This window comes from Chionomys nivalis, chromosome 13, assembly GCF_950005125.1.
Source record: "Chionomys nivalis chromosome 13, mChiNiv1.1, whole genome shotgun sequence".
Lineage (NCBI taxonomy): Eukaryota > Metazoa > Chordata > Mammalia > Rodentia > Cricetidae > Chionomys > Chionomys nivalis.
The window spans coordinates 58498798-58513804 of NC_080098.1; the positions used below are offsets into that span (position 1 = coordinate 58498798).

A 15007-nucleotide genomic window follows, 5' to 3' on the forward strand; every position below is an offset into this window, starting at 1 on the left:
ATATGTAATCTAGATCCACCTCCCCAAAAGAATGAAACTAGCTTTTGAAAATCTATTTCAGAGCCAAGTATGATGGCACACACCTTTAATCCTAGCACTAGGGAGGCAGAGGCAGGCGGACCTTTGCATTCTAGGACACCCTGATCTAAAAAGCAAGTTCCAGGACAGTCAGAGCTACACAGAAACCCTGTCTCACAAAAAAGAAGAAGGAACAGGAGGAAAGGAAGGAAGAGGAGGAGGAGAAAGAGGAAGAGGAAGAAGGAGGAGGAAGAAGAAGGAGGAGGAAGCGGAGGAGGAGGAGGAGGAAGAAACTGGTTGTGTTTTGAAAATGTAATGATCATTATTTATAAAGTCCCTTTTTGTGAGTAAATAATCATTTCCTCTCCAAACCATTGCTTTTTAAGGTTAAAATTTCACCCATCTTTTACAATCATAGCCCTGCCACATCACTTCCATCATTTGGAAGAGACAGACAGACAGACAGACAGACAGAGACAGAACATGCGTCCATGCACATGTGCCACAGCATGCATGTGGAGGACAGGGACAGTTCCAGGTGTCAGTTACCACAATCTCTCCTGTTTGTTGTTATTGTATAATGCCAGGCTAGCTGGCCGATGAGTCCCAGGGATCCTTATGTCTCCACTTTGGGAACACTGGGGTTACAGACATAAATCACCACATCTGGCTTTTTTGGTCGGTTCTTTGGATTCAATCTCAAGTCCTAATGCATGAACAGTAAGTCCTTTCCCCACTGAGTCCTCTCCGGAGCCCCAGCACTTTATTTTATAAAGCACTTCAAGTTTCCATTCTTTGGTCAGTACTCAGGAGCCCAATATATTTTTCAAAGGTCATATTTAGCGTCGCCCTTTTCCATCACCGGCTCATTTACACTTAGCATAGTATCTGATGCTTTTCAGCTGAATCTCTCTCTCTCTCTCTCTCTCTCTCTCTCTCTCTCTCTCTCTCTTTCTCTCCTTCCTCACTCCCCTCCCTATGCCCGTGTCTCTCTCACCTATGAGTCATTATAATTTCAATAGAAGCACAATAGAGGGTTAGAACCTGTCGCCCACACTCTACTGTAAGTGAAAGGAACCAGAAGACAGCTTCTCTTCTTGTAAATGTCAAGTGTTCATCCATCTCTATTGAGGGCTGAATAGAACATCAACCTTTAAGGCCTGAGGAGTCTGAGCAAAGCTTTGTGCATCCGGAGACCAAGCTGACTCCCCACAAGGCCATCTGATTGGTCGTTCTATTTTGCTCTTCCATCGGGCTGATCTCTCTGTAGTCCTAACTTGGTACATGGTTGTTTTCTCAGATGTGGTGGGAGAACCCACTCCATTACTGACCCGCAAAACAGTCAGCAAAGCATTTCCTGGGTTCTCTTCTGGGGAAAACCCTTTAATCCACCAAAGGCAAGGTAATATGAAAGAAACACAAATGGACAATTCTCAAAGTTAGCAAACACTCCCCAGCACTTGTCGCTTGGCTGAGCAGAGTACACGGGGAAGGGGAGTCTGGTAAAGACTTTCTCCCAAGTCTTTGTAAACATTGCTTCCCCTGTCTTAAGCACCCATCACAATGCTACAAGCTACACTGTGCTAACCATCACTTGTGCTTGGTCCTTACTAGGTGGAAGAAGGTTGCAGAAAACACACCCTAGAGTGTGACTTGGTTATTATCACAACTTTGATGATTACATCTCAAAGTCTTATTTCTGCAAACCTTCCCTGGTATTGTGGTAGGGAAGATAGCAAATGAGGTTAACCTGAGGAATCCAAACAAAGCTGCATTTTGCCATTGAGACGATTCTGTTGTATTCGGAAAAGAGGCGTGAGTTTAGGCATTTTGAGGATGTGACCACGCAGAGACAGAAAGAGGAAGTGTGAAACCCAACTGGCCTTCTGTATTTCCCTCCGGAAAATAGCTCTCAGTTTTAATTGCCCACCATGTTTGGCAGCTCAGAAGGAAAGTGGCAGTGCACCAATCCCTACTGGAGCAGCCTTCAGGATTAGAAAGTACTCCACACCTTGGAGAGTCTAGGAGACAGGAGAATCATTTTAAATGCAAATTAAATTGAGGGGGTAGCAGAAAAGAACACATAAAAGACGGTAAAACAAAACCTTTCAATTTTCTTAAATTAGCAGGCTAATGTGTTCTAAAGAGCAGCCCTACTCAGATTCCATCTTGGGGGGTAGCATTTCATCACAATATAAAACCGGCGGATCCATCATTTCCCTCCACTCTGTGCTCCTGACTGGAGATTGAAGGGAAAATTAGAAGCTGTTCATTTGGGCTTGCCGGCTCAGCAGCCCGGCTCAGTTTGCTTTCTGCTCTCCAGCTACATCCTGTTGAAGGAGGACAAGGGCTGGTGAGTGACTGTCTTCTAACTTTGACAATCTTCCCTGCATATGTCTCTCTGGCTAGCTTGCCTTTGGTGGGCTAGGGGCTTGTCTCCCAGAAGATCCATGCTTTAACGCGTCTTTCAAAAAGCTGGGAAATTTCAGGCAGCTTTTTAAGCTGTTTCTAGGGACCGATTCACAGAAGGGGTTATTTTCAGCGTCGGTGCTGGTGACTGTTTCTGTGTGTTAATTATAATGGGAATGTTGAGCATGCTGTCAATTAAATGGTCTTTCTTCATCATCCTGCTTCTTTCAGCAATAAGTTAAGGACAGGTACCCCAACACGGTCTAGACAACTTAGTCTTCTCCACTGTTTAATCATTTACCACGTTATATTCTGTTCTGACTGCAAAGCAGGCTGGAATTTAAGATGGGAAAAATAGATTATTAAACCATAATTCTGATTTTTAAATAAGTATGAGATTCATCCGCTTAAGAGGTGGGAGAGCGGGCTGTGAATGACCCTGGGTGATGTAAAATCTACATGTCGATTTTGATGGTTCCCTGCCAAAGTTTTACATGGGAAAGTGGTAATTTCCTTCATTTGCAGAGGAGGGAGTGGAGAGGCTGAAGCTGGCGTCACCTTCTGTTGCTAAGGTAACATGTTCTGGCCATTTTATCTGATAGAGCAAGTCCAGTGGACAGAATACATTATTCATCACTGATCTAATCAGATAATCAAAACTGTTTACTTTCGCTGGGAATATTTAGTAAGATCAAAGGCAGCTGGTTGAAACTGCTCATTTGGACTATTGACAGCCCTCGGCTTTACAGCTTTATTTTTGCAGTAAGTATAATTCCCTGTTGGGGGTACCTTTGCCTATTTTTTAAAAAGTTTCCTCTTACCAAACTTGGTTTTTTAGATGAGAGTGTGTGGTCTTAGAACACGAGTGATTGAGCCTCTTGATTTTTAAGGACTTTTTGTCTCGCTCCTCCTTAAAGTGATAACAGTGCAGAAATAGAGGTAGTTCATCTGTGCCGGCATCAGGGGGAACCTCCACGGGCTCCATGACTGTTTTTCACGCGGAGCTAGTGCATGTTATGGAAAAAGTTGCAAGGCTGTGATGTTTGTCGCTGTTGCACGAGCCATAGTTCTGTACTGAAGCAGCCTGTGCCGGGCATAGGCAGATGAGAACGCTGAAGGGATGGCTGAAGAATAAGGAATCCAAGGTATTTGTACAGCAAACAAGCCAGCATGTATTGCAAGGTATCTAGGGAGGAGGCTCAGATTCTCAGAGGGGATTCTCTCACTAAAGGGGACACCAGAAGCCCCTGGGTCCATGGAAAAGCAACCTGCAGGATGGATGACACTTTCTAATGCCATCTATCAGGCAGACTTTTAAAAACTGGAAGTAGATTAATTTAAAAGTGTATCTTCTGGCAGCTACCATACAGCAAGGAGAAAACAGTATGTTACTTCTCTTTAACCTGGATCATTGCTTGTTCTTTTTTTCCTAAGTGGAATATATTATTTTTAATCAGTGTTAACTAAAGGTTGCGTATTCTCATACAATACAAAGACTCTGGCAATGGGGGCTTTGAAATTAGAAATGTCAGTCAAATGTTGGCATATGATAATAGAATACTCTTATTTTTTAAAAAAAAATTTAAAGAATAGACATACTTGACAGCCTGAAATACTGTGGGTTTTTTTTCCTCTTTACAGATATCTACGTGATTAGCTTCCCTCAAAATCCTGCTTTGAACATCGAAGATGGATTATCCCAAAATGGATTATTTTCTGGATGTTGAGTCTGCTCATAGACTCTTGGATGTGGAGTCAGCACAAAGATTCTTCTACAGTCAAGGAGCTCAAGGTAACAAATGGAAAAGAGGGAACCCCCCCTCCCCCTCAGGCTGCTTTGCGGCAAACCGTGCAAAGTCAGCTGCAACAGCTTAAGCTCCCTCTTAAAAGTTCACCAATTAATAGTTCCAGATTGATAACATTTTACCAAACTGCTGCTGGAATTTCAGAATAGACTCAATAAATCCACTCATCTTGGGGGTGTTAACAAGTGTTGGCTGCAGACCTCCAAGGGCGGTGTTAGAAAAGGATTCCCCCCTCCTTGAGTCCGGAGATTATGCCTGAGAGGACTGAGGAGATTTTTAGGCAGGCATCTATTGCACTGGTGGAGATCCTAGGGCACCCTGACCTAGCCGAATGCCATCTGGCTGGATTGTGGGCTTCTGAGATAAGTGTGCCACTTGTGTAACTGCCTTATCTACACTCAGTGGTCTTGGTTGCTGCCTGGAGAATCTTCAGTGCACACTCAAGGCTCTCCACCCTCTTGTGTGAAGTGCGGCAGTCTGTGTGTTTTCAATACCTAGTTCAAGGTAGACGATTAGACTCTAGCGTGCTTGCTCTTCTCTCCCAGGTTCTATTTAGAATGTTTGCTGTTGTTAAAGTAACAGAAGAATCCCACATGTTTTATCCTCTTGATGGGTAGGAGATTTTTTTTAAAAAATTAGTTTGTGTTTTTCATGACATTCTAAAGATGTTCAGTCAAGTGATGGCTGTGCCCCAGAGCACGGAGGTAACACACTAAAAAGGAAGACAGTGGTCCTGCTTAAATAGGAAACTAGTTGAATTATTGGAAGTTGCAAATCAGAGATAAAAAGGAGATACACTGTGCTGTAATCCTGGCATCTTTCACTGTTGCATGACAGGAAGCTTGCCTTGAGCAACGATAATAATCTCCCCCCGCCCCCCGGTTTCCCCAAGTGTTCTTATGAATTGTTTTTGCTTTACTCGCGACTTGAGGTAACCTTGAGGGCTTTTGAGCATCCTGCTTCCATTTTCTAGGTGTGAGCTCATGTTCTTAAGGTCAGGAGGGGCTGGATATTATCTGCAGGTTTTGTTCGGGTCAGCAGGCTCAGCAGCATAGCTTGATTTGGCAAAAATGATACCATGGCGAATCCCCATCCTCCAAGAGGAGGGAGACAGCATTGCTGCTGCTTTCTGCCACTTTAAGAAGTGTTGCTAGGAAGATGGGCGAGAGGCTAGTTAACATCTATAGCTTGTTACGAATCTACAAATAGGTTGGTGGCTAGAAGTAGGTGCGGAGCTAGAAGAGAGAGATGAGAAGAGAGGGACTTCCACCCTGCCATGGGACCTGACTTTCTAGACTTCCACATCTGCCCGGGTGCATGCCATTCTGAGCCCTGTTTCATGGCAGCTTCATCCACCTGAGCTGTAGATGGAGAAAAGAAACAGTGGGTAAAGCGGTCTCTTCACTTTGTCTTGAAGATGATGGACTCTTGGCTTTTATGGAAGGAAAGCAGGCAGGGTGTGTGGGAGGCTTGAAGATTACAAGGCAGCCTGGTAGCTGCAGCAGATGGAGCTCTGGGGGTGGAGTGGTCAGAATTGTCACCAGCAGTGACGGTGGTTTAGGCTCCAGAGCTGGAATAACTGGGAAATACATGGGAAGCGGTGGCATAAGCTATGTCTTCTCCTTTGGATCGTGTGGGTGAGGAGGATGCTACCCCCAATCTAGGAATCCTAGATGTGCAGGATTGAGAGTGGTCTCCCCAAACATCAACTAGGTCGGGATCCCCAAATCAGAAATCTAAGTGTTTCTGAGGTCTCAGAGTTTGCAGTTAAACAGGGGTGACAGGCAACATTGGTGAGAGAGACAGAACCCCTCCCTTGGGACCCATATTTAAAAATCAATGCATAAAACCTTTTGCAAATTGACAACAGTGACAGATTTCTAAGTTGTTAAGCTCATTACTGAGGCAAAGTTTTAAAGTGCTTAAAAGAACGTTTGCTACAAAAGACACTGTAGGTCAGCAAATCAATAAAATAGATATCCCATGTTAAAGGACCTCCCTCCTCTGATCGAGAGTCCACGAGATAGCTAAGACTTTGCAAATAAGAAATGTTAACTTATAGTAATTCAATTTCCTGTTTCTAGTGAAAGGTAAGCATACGCGCGCGCGCGCGCACACACACACACACACACACACACGAGGAATGTTTAGTAAACACGGTATCACTAAAATTGTATGTCTTGTCCCAGAGAAACCTACAACAGGACAAACTTCAGCAATAGTGGAAGTGTGCTCTGATACATCCCCCTACCCGCTCTTTCACTCTAAATCAAAACATGGTCTCAGATCCCCCAACACCTAGGACCATCACCATGGAGTCTCCTGCTTCCAGGGGCTCTGCCTCCACTGTGACTGGGAACTTCACTATAGTCCCCAGCTCCCCTGAGCAGCCTGTGTGCACTGTGCGTGCATACTGAGTCTATCCAAGACACCAAATCCTAGGCCTTTGGAACATTCCAGGTGAATAGTGAGTAGGTGAAGCATGAACAACACAGCCTGCAACCCTCACTTCCCACAGTAAACACTCATGTTTCCAATGAATGATTGAAACCTATGTTGAATCCTTGTCAAGACTGAGGACTAGGGGAAGGAAAGGTATGTGAAAGGCATGTAGAGCAAAGAGAATTTAATCTTACTCCAGGCAGCTCTCTACTCAGCCAGATTAGACCAGTATTGAGCGGTATGAGGAAGTCCTGAAAGCCTGGATGTGATACCCTCTCCTGAAATGCTAACTGGGAGTTTCAGACAGATGTCACAGTCAAGAGCTTGGGTTACCGAAAACCTGATTGGCCAGGCTGTTGTGTGTTTGTTGCCTTTGTCATTCATTCATGTGGTGATTTCTATAGATTGAACAAGAGTTCTCAGAGATATAAAACCCTTTCAGGAGGAAAGAAAAAATCTGAGGGCTCTCCTTCTTCCTTCCCTGTGTTATATATACTGTTCACAGAATTCTAGAAAACAACACCTTCAAAATCAATTATAGACAAAATGTCTATCTAAAGCAATAGTTTTAGAAGTATGTTTTTTGACTGGCTTATGGGTATTTTAATTTAATTGTTCTTGGAAAATGAAAATATCCTGTTCCAAAATAGAGGAGGGTGTTCTAGTTAGCTAATACAAGAAGAGTCTAGGGAAGGTTCTAGAAGGGAGGGTAAAAAGAAGTCCACAACTTTTCAAGGTGCCTTCGTGAGTCCCTGAGATTGTCAAGTCTGCGCTGTGTTCTGCTAATGAAACAGCTTGTTTTCTCCAATATCCATTTCTCTTTGGTGTGACTGTAAGATGGGGAGAATTATCTGACTTGGAATCCTGCTATCAAAAACAGGGTGTATTGTGGAGAACAGGGTGGGGGTGGCGAAGCCCACAGGCCTCCTGGTTGTCCCCTGGAGACAGATGATGTTCTTCTGGTTAGCTGGAACTTCTTCACCCCCAGAAAATCCTGGCAACATGGAGGGAACTCTGTGAAGGCCACCTGTAACTCAAGAGGAAGGTTCTGGAAACTGGAGGTCCATACAACTTCAAAGAGCAGACGGGTCTCCATATGCCATAATTCAGGTTTACCCATCAGTAGATTCTGACAATGATACTCCCTCCCTCAGCTTCATGCTCTGTGATTTGACAATGCCCAACTGAACCGAGAAGGACATCATGGAATTTTCCTGGTTGAAATAAACATCACACAAGCCCTTCCCTAGACTAAGTGAAACAGAATCTGAATGGCCAAGTCTCTAGAACACCAACTTCCAACAGGCTTCTGAGTTATTCCATGTTTTCTGCATGATTAGTGCTAAAGTTTAAAAAGGAAGCATTGTATCTAGTATAGATTAGAAACACCCCAGGAAATTTCACAAGGTCCTCCATGACTGAAGACCCACGGCACCCCAATTGAATCATATTCTCTACAGGGCAATTCCCCAAAGAGAATCTTTTTAATTATTTCCAATGAGCAATCAGGACTGAGATCTATGATATATATATATATATATATATATATATATATATATATACAGTACATCTTTACATATATTTATTATCTTGGTCTTATCACATCCTATAGCTGTTTTTATTTTGTGTTGGGGAGAGTGGTGAGTTCTGGGGATTTTAAACAAAGCACGTACTCTACTACTTTACCAGTAAGATACATATATGTATTCTATTCTGCTTGCCTATTTTTGCCTGATTATCTTTCTTAGCCATATGTGTGTGTGTGTTATAAACTATATTTCCCATCAGCAATAAAGATAGATAGCATAGGTGAGCACTCTGCCACTAAGCCACACATTTAGCCCCCAAGGTCATCTCTTTTAAATAGGCTCAAACCATCAAGAGTGGCAAATAGACATCAAGAAACGAACACAAACCAGAGACTGCACTTGACATATTCATTACATGTGCTCATCCTCAATGAAACACTGGAAGATCGGAACTGCATCATTATGTGCAGGTTGCAGATTAGAATATGTAAGATTGGGGGCTGGGGAGGTAACTCAGGAAAATGCTTGCCAGAGAAGCCTGAGGATACGTGTGTGTGAGGACATGGGGTTCCTATGCTTGGAAAAGCAGAAATAGGAATCTTTGGCTATGCACCCACAACTTTAACTGAGTTCCAAGACCTAGTGAGAGACTGAGTCTCCGAAAATGCAAATGTAAATAGTGCCTAAGAAACAGCGACCGAGCTTGACATCTGATCTCCTCAGTCACATGCAACATACATGTGAGCTCACACACAGGTACAATTTAAGATTGACAGATTAAAGATTCTTGAACAAGCCATCCATTTGGATATTAGCAAAGCTAGGATCTGATTGAAGTATGTCTAACTCTGAAGCCCAAGCTCTTTAAAATATCACTGTGTTCCTTGCTGGAAAGAGATGCCTTTTCAGCTGGCCAAGTTGATAAAATCAACCAGGAAGGCAAATGAAGGTAATGCTGATGACCATATCTCACTTCCCAAATGGGGGAGCTCAGGCTCTGAGTGAGTCCATCATATGCTCCCAGTCACATGGCTTCTCACAGGAGGCTGGAGGGAGCTGCATGATCTTTTACCTCACTCATGTTCTCTCCCCTATGCTAGAGCTTCTTCTCTTTTTGTTTCTTTTGACTTGAAGACCATTGTTTCCCTGAACGTTTCAATTACCTTCTACACATTAAAAGTCAGTTGACTAAAGCCACAAGACTATCACATTTATGACTCCCGATGACAAACCCCTCTTTTATCGTTTTACATAACTCATGGCATTTGAAGCCATTGGTACTTGTCATAAAGTGCCTTTTCTCTTGTCTGCATTGTCTTGTTCAACAAAGGGAAATGCCAGTTTTGACAACTGATGAATGCCACAGTGAGCATCTCAGATTCTCTTCAGGTTCTTTCAGGCATAGAGAGAAATTCACTAAGACCCCTCTGTCAACCCTTTCCCCTTAGCAGTCCCCCTCATCTCCACCTTTTGTTCTGTGTCCCCCTCTCCCATAAAATCCATCAGAATCATTGGCTTTTGAATCTTTAGCTTTTAGTTGAATATACTCTATCTAACCTTTATACCTTGGGGATTTCTTAGCGTGGTCCCAAGAGACAAAGATATTTGGTATCACTCAATTAGTTGCAAGTCATTAGCAACAGTTAATTAACAATAGTATTCCTTTCTTCCCTGAGATTAAGGCAAGACCTAGTTTCAGCATCCCCTCACAGGGAGTTTTGCCTTATGTTTCCAGCCTCTGTCATAGTACAGGATTCCATTTTTATCCTATCCCATACCTCTCCACTCACTTGGTATAGCAACTTATGAAAATGACAGCCTCTCTAAGCCTTGGGTTCTTCATAGCAATGGTTATCTATCTCCAAATCCAAGGGAGATTGAAGGGTTAAGCAAGGTCTGTGTAGTGTGTTTGTGCATGCACTTGTGTGTGTTCTTGTCAATTAGTCATTAATGCAATCCTTTGTTATTTAAATGTCTTTCATCTGTGTGTATGTGTGTTTATGTGTGTGTGTGTGTGTGTCAGTTAGTCACTAATACTGCTGTTTGCTACTAAAACACCTTCCATCTGCCTCAAGTACAGTGGTCTCCCTACCATTTTGTTGGTGGGCAGCATCATCTTTGGTATAAAGAGAGCATTACAATTTATTAAATGCCTCTGCTGACCAGGTGGAACAAGAATCCTTCAGTCTAAACTTTCAAGGAGAAACTTCAGATCCAGAAAAAGGACTTAGGGCTTCCAGGTGTGGGAAAACACTGCTACCCCCACCCCCAGTTCATTTAAAGTCTTAAAGTCATGAGTAGAAGGTGGAAAGCACTTAAGACTCAAGGGAATGGTGCATAAAAAGAATGATGGAAAGAATTAAGGTGTGGAAAATGAAAGAAAGTCCTCAACTCAAATGTGTCTGTTATAAAAGCAAGGGAAATCCTTTAAAGAATCAAAAGAGAAAGGGAAAAAGTACAAGAAAAGTGTAGGTATATTGCTGAACAAGTAAAGACTTTGAAATTAGATTTCCAGAGGCAATGAAGATTTTAATGCATAATTGTCTGTAACGACTGAGATTTTCTTCTGTCTGGAAGTAGTTATGGAAGAGGTAGACCCTACATGTCCCTGTGATGAACTAACCTGAGAGCAATTCAAGGAATGTGCTGAGTGTGTTCCAAAACCGAGTTCTGAGCTTTTCCTAACTGAGATCCCTTTCCCTTCCTTTAACCTCTACTGCCCAGTCCAGGCCTTACACATTTTGGCCGATTGATCCTCAGTGCAGCCACCATTCACATGCCCATTTCCAGGCAGATACAATGGAGAAAGCTTTCGAGACCCATTAAAGTCACTTACTGGAATTATACTGTAAGAACAGCTCACAAGTTGCCAGCCATGTATTTAAGAGTCCTGCTCATTTATCTAGTAGCAGGCTGTGCTCTTTCTCCATCCCTGTCCCCTGAGACCTCAGCTGTGGTTCATTCCTGAAGCTGGAGTCTAGTTTTCTCTAGAAAGACAGAGGCACAAGCAATGACCACAAGTCAATCTAGCGCCTATTTCAGGCATGGCTGCCAAGTGGATTGTAACCCTTGACCTCACACTAGCACCTTCCTGTCTTCCCCCTTGGAGTCTTGCTAGCTAGCGCGAGCACAGCCACATCAGCCACATCTCCTGTCTCCCCCACAAAGTGATGCCTTCCTATGTTTTACTTGGTTTATTGTCCAGGTAACTTAAATGCTAACTTCTAGACCCCATCTCAGAGAAGGGTTTCACATAGAAACTTTAAAAAGTCTTTTTGCGGTGCTCAAATCATCAGCCTCAAAAAAAAAAAAAATTTCCCGTTGAGGTGTGGGGTGGGAATTTGTTCTTTGTAAGGCTAGCAAGGAAGTGGAGTGCTGTGCTTCACTTGTGGATAACAAAGCCATGACCAAGCCTGCCCTCCTGGCCTCCCACTTGTTCCATTTTAGACCTCTAATTGCTCCCACCCAGGCTCTCCCAACCTGTGTTTAATACAGAGAACATTGTGTGTGAAGGAGAAAATGAAAGCAGATAAAGAAGAAAAATATTTAGGCATCCAGTCTTCCGGTCCCACAGATCAGAGGCCTATGCAGTCCGGCCCCGGCTTCTGAGCATGCCTGTCTTGCACACAGAGGAGCTTTTGTGGAAGTCCTTGGTATTTGGGGTACCTTGCTCCTAATAGCCATATGTCTTATTGGGGTTCAGATTTCCCGTGTAGAGCAGAGGGTGAGAGGAAGAGAGAATCCGTGATAATGAGGCCCGGAAAGGAAGAAAATGACATGAAAATACAAGGCAACACTTCCAATCAATTAGTAACTGCCACTATCGCATACAGCGTATAAGAGTGGATGAAAACGCAGCCCACACTCAGCTAGCATCAGCCATGACCCAATTAGCATAAACAATTCACAGGGGCTGAGGGATGAATTCTCACTCCTCATTTGCCCAAACAAATCTCTTTTCTCAAAAAAAAATAATAATAATTTTAAATAATAAAAAGAGGAGGGAGGGTACAGTAGTTATGAGCACTCCGTGCAGTTACAGAGGACCTGAGTTCAGTTCCCAGAATCCATAGATAGACAGGGCACAGGGCAAAGATGCAGACTCAAGACAGAAGAGACTAGATCAGCAGGCTAAGAAAGACTAGATGCTCAAAGCATTGTTTGTGAACTAAGGAATTCCAAAGCAGATATTGAGTTAGATAAAGAACATAACACAGTGGGGCTCAGTGCGCAAACGTGTTATTATGAAAGGCACAGACATGAGTGCTGATGAGGGAGAAAGACCGAAGCCAGGGGAACCACGGGCTACTGCAGTGAAGCAAACATAATTGGACAGCGAGCAAACTGGGTGAATTCAGAAGAGAAAAGGATCCTGAAGAACTGAGAAGATTTTCCCTAGTAAGACAGCTGGATACGAGTGGTATGTCAAGAGATCTCAGATGCTACCTTTAAATATTAGAAGTTATTCACTGAGAGAAGGATTATAAGAAGAGAATCAAAATGAAGGAAATTAATTTAGAATGTACTTAATTTAGAGAGTGTGCTGGATCTAGTAGTATATGTAACCATCAATATGAAATAAGTTCTATGGTTGCAAATGTTGGTATGGAGACCCCAGAAAGCTATCCAAAATACTCAGTATGGCACAATAATTTTTGGAAATTATTTACTGACATCTTTTGCATGTGTTTCTGAGTTATGTTTCTTCTGAATCTTAATCTTTCCTGCCGTATTCTTTAGAGGACTGGGAGATTATCAGGAAACACTGCTCTAAACGACAGCTTGGGCTATAAACACTCTTTTTCCTTAGCACTAATACTGAAAATTAATAGCCTGTTTTAGATACTTATATGAAGCAAATGTTTGCAGTTGCCAGGATAATTTCAAATCCGGGACTGGGTTTTCATCAGAAGCAATGAGCAATGTTCTGAGTTAGCACCAAGACAATCACCTAAGAAACAAATAAAAAAGGAAAAGGCCTCAACCAAACTCATTCATCCTGTAGACCTATAACTTGTCACAGGACATTGCAGAGGAGGAGAGAAAGAGGTTTTACTACAGCTGCTTGAAAAGAGAGCTTATTTTTCTTGTGAACCAAGGTGGCAAGACCTTCTGCTTAGTTATTAAACAGTTTGGTGACTCCATTGGTCAGAGAAGATGGCACTTGCCTTAGCTGGACCTTATCTTTGTCCTTGAATAGCCAGACCAAACTGCGCACACTCTACAGGGCCAACTTCCATGCTGAATCCATAACCCAAGTTCACTCAACAGCGTGGACATGTACACTGAGGTTGCAAAGAAAAACGAACGGGAGAAGAGACGTCACTACGGTCCAGGGCCCTTATTGTCTCATTTCATCCACAAAAGGGAAATTTGCGGAGTATATTTTATTATCTCATTTACAGATATTCCCATGATCAAGTAACTTTTCAAGGCCCCACAGCTCTGGAAAAAGAACATACTTAAACCCCTAAACCTTTTGATCCTTCCCACCACATCTTCTAGGTCAATATTCAATGGTTGAGCAAATTTCCTAGTGCAGATACTATGAGCAGACAAATAGGACTTAGAGTGTTCATATAGTATCTGTTCAAAGGCAGAATGCCTCAAGAACTGTAGCATAAGAAGGTGACATCACAGTCATATTATGTAGTTTCCTGCAGAGAGAGCTCCTAAAGGGACATTTAATCTTTCTTTCTCAGGATACTGTCATAGAGGGAGGAGAGACCTCTGTACTTACTTTGAATTAGACAGTGTATGATTTGCCAACAAGGCAACCTTCCTAGAGCTCCATGGGAATTACTTGCAAAACTCCTAACTCATTTTTTTCTTCTGACTACCAATGCAATGCATTATAGTTATAGAAAACAGAAACTATAAAGCCAAACGAAAGTTAAGCATCACCTAAAATCGGTGCTGCTCCAGTCTGAAGCAGATGCTTGCAATCCCTTTCATGCACACAACACATACAGTTGTGTATGCTTTAAATGAAGGTCCACAGATTACCTTTAATTTCTCTACTTTAATTTTAAAATTAATAAAAAAAACCTTCATCTAAACTAAGGATTGTTGCTCACGATGGATTAATAATCAGACACAGTTGGAAGGAAGGAAGACAGGTCCATTGTGCATTGGTTGTGCCCCAAAGCTAACTTTGCCAGCTGGACTGTGTCCCCGAATTAGTTCTTCTGTTATTTACTAGGCAGAGTGGGTGACTAATACCCTGTGATCTGATTACCATCAGCAGCCCATCTGTAGACACAACAGAATGCAAACAAAATATCCACCTAATCTGCCCTAGGCGGGCCTTCCCTCCAATCCATCCATCAAGGAAACTCTGCAGTCCCCGACCTCCCATCAGTGTTCTTGTTCAAGTCACGCCAGCAGCTACCGGGGCTTTCTAATGTTTTCCTCAACAGTGTAATCATGGCAATGGTAGAACATTAAAGCCTAAAGATGCTATGTATAACTGGCTCATTTTACAGATGAGAAAACTGAGCCTTGAGGAAGAAAGAAACACAAGCATTGCTTATTCATACCTAATGTATACCAGAAGCCATGCATGCATGTTTCACCCAAAACTACAGACTTGTCACTGGTTAGATATTATTGCCTCAACGCATATGAAATTAAAGCTTAGAAGAAAAAATACATCTAAAATCAACTACAATGCCAGGATTCAAACATAAGTCTTTCTAACTTTGTAATTTCCTACATTTCTAGGGACTGAATGGTTAGTGGAAGAACACTGAACAGTCCTTTAACCAGATAACATAACCGGATTGTGGCAGAAGAGTTAACCAA

The 15007-nt window shown here is 42.6% G+C and overlaps 1 protein-coding gene across 6 annotated transcripts in view; it reads left to right on the plus strand.

Annotated features, from left to right (window-relative positions):
• Nucleotides 1-1983: 1983 nt before the first annotated feature.
• Phactr1 (phosphatase and actin regulator 1) overlaps nucleotides 1984-15007 on the plus strand; it is a 424574-nt gene continuing 411550 nt past the window's right edge. For 2 of the 6 annotated variants that reach the window (XM_057786934.1, XM_057786940.1), the window contains exons 1-2: nucleotides 3030-3189; nucleotides 4069-4219. In XM_057786934.1, the coding sequence (XP_057642917.1) occupies nucleotides 4117-4219 (103 nt within the window). In that variant the 5' untranslated portion in view covers nucleotides 3030-3189; nucleotides 4069-4116. Of the gene's footprint in view, nucleotides 2372-2875; nucleotides 3000-3029; nucleotides 3190-3378; nucleotides 3573-3791; nucleotides 3811-4068; nucleotides 4220-15007 lie in introns of those variants that run through there. The other 4 variants (XM_057786935.1, XM_057786937.1, XM_057786936.1 and 1 more) reach the window with 4 other exon arrangements.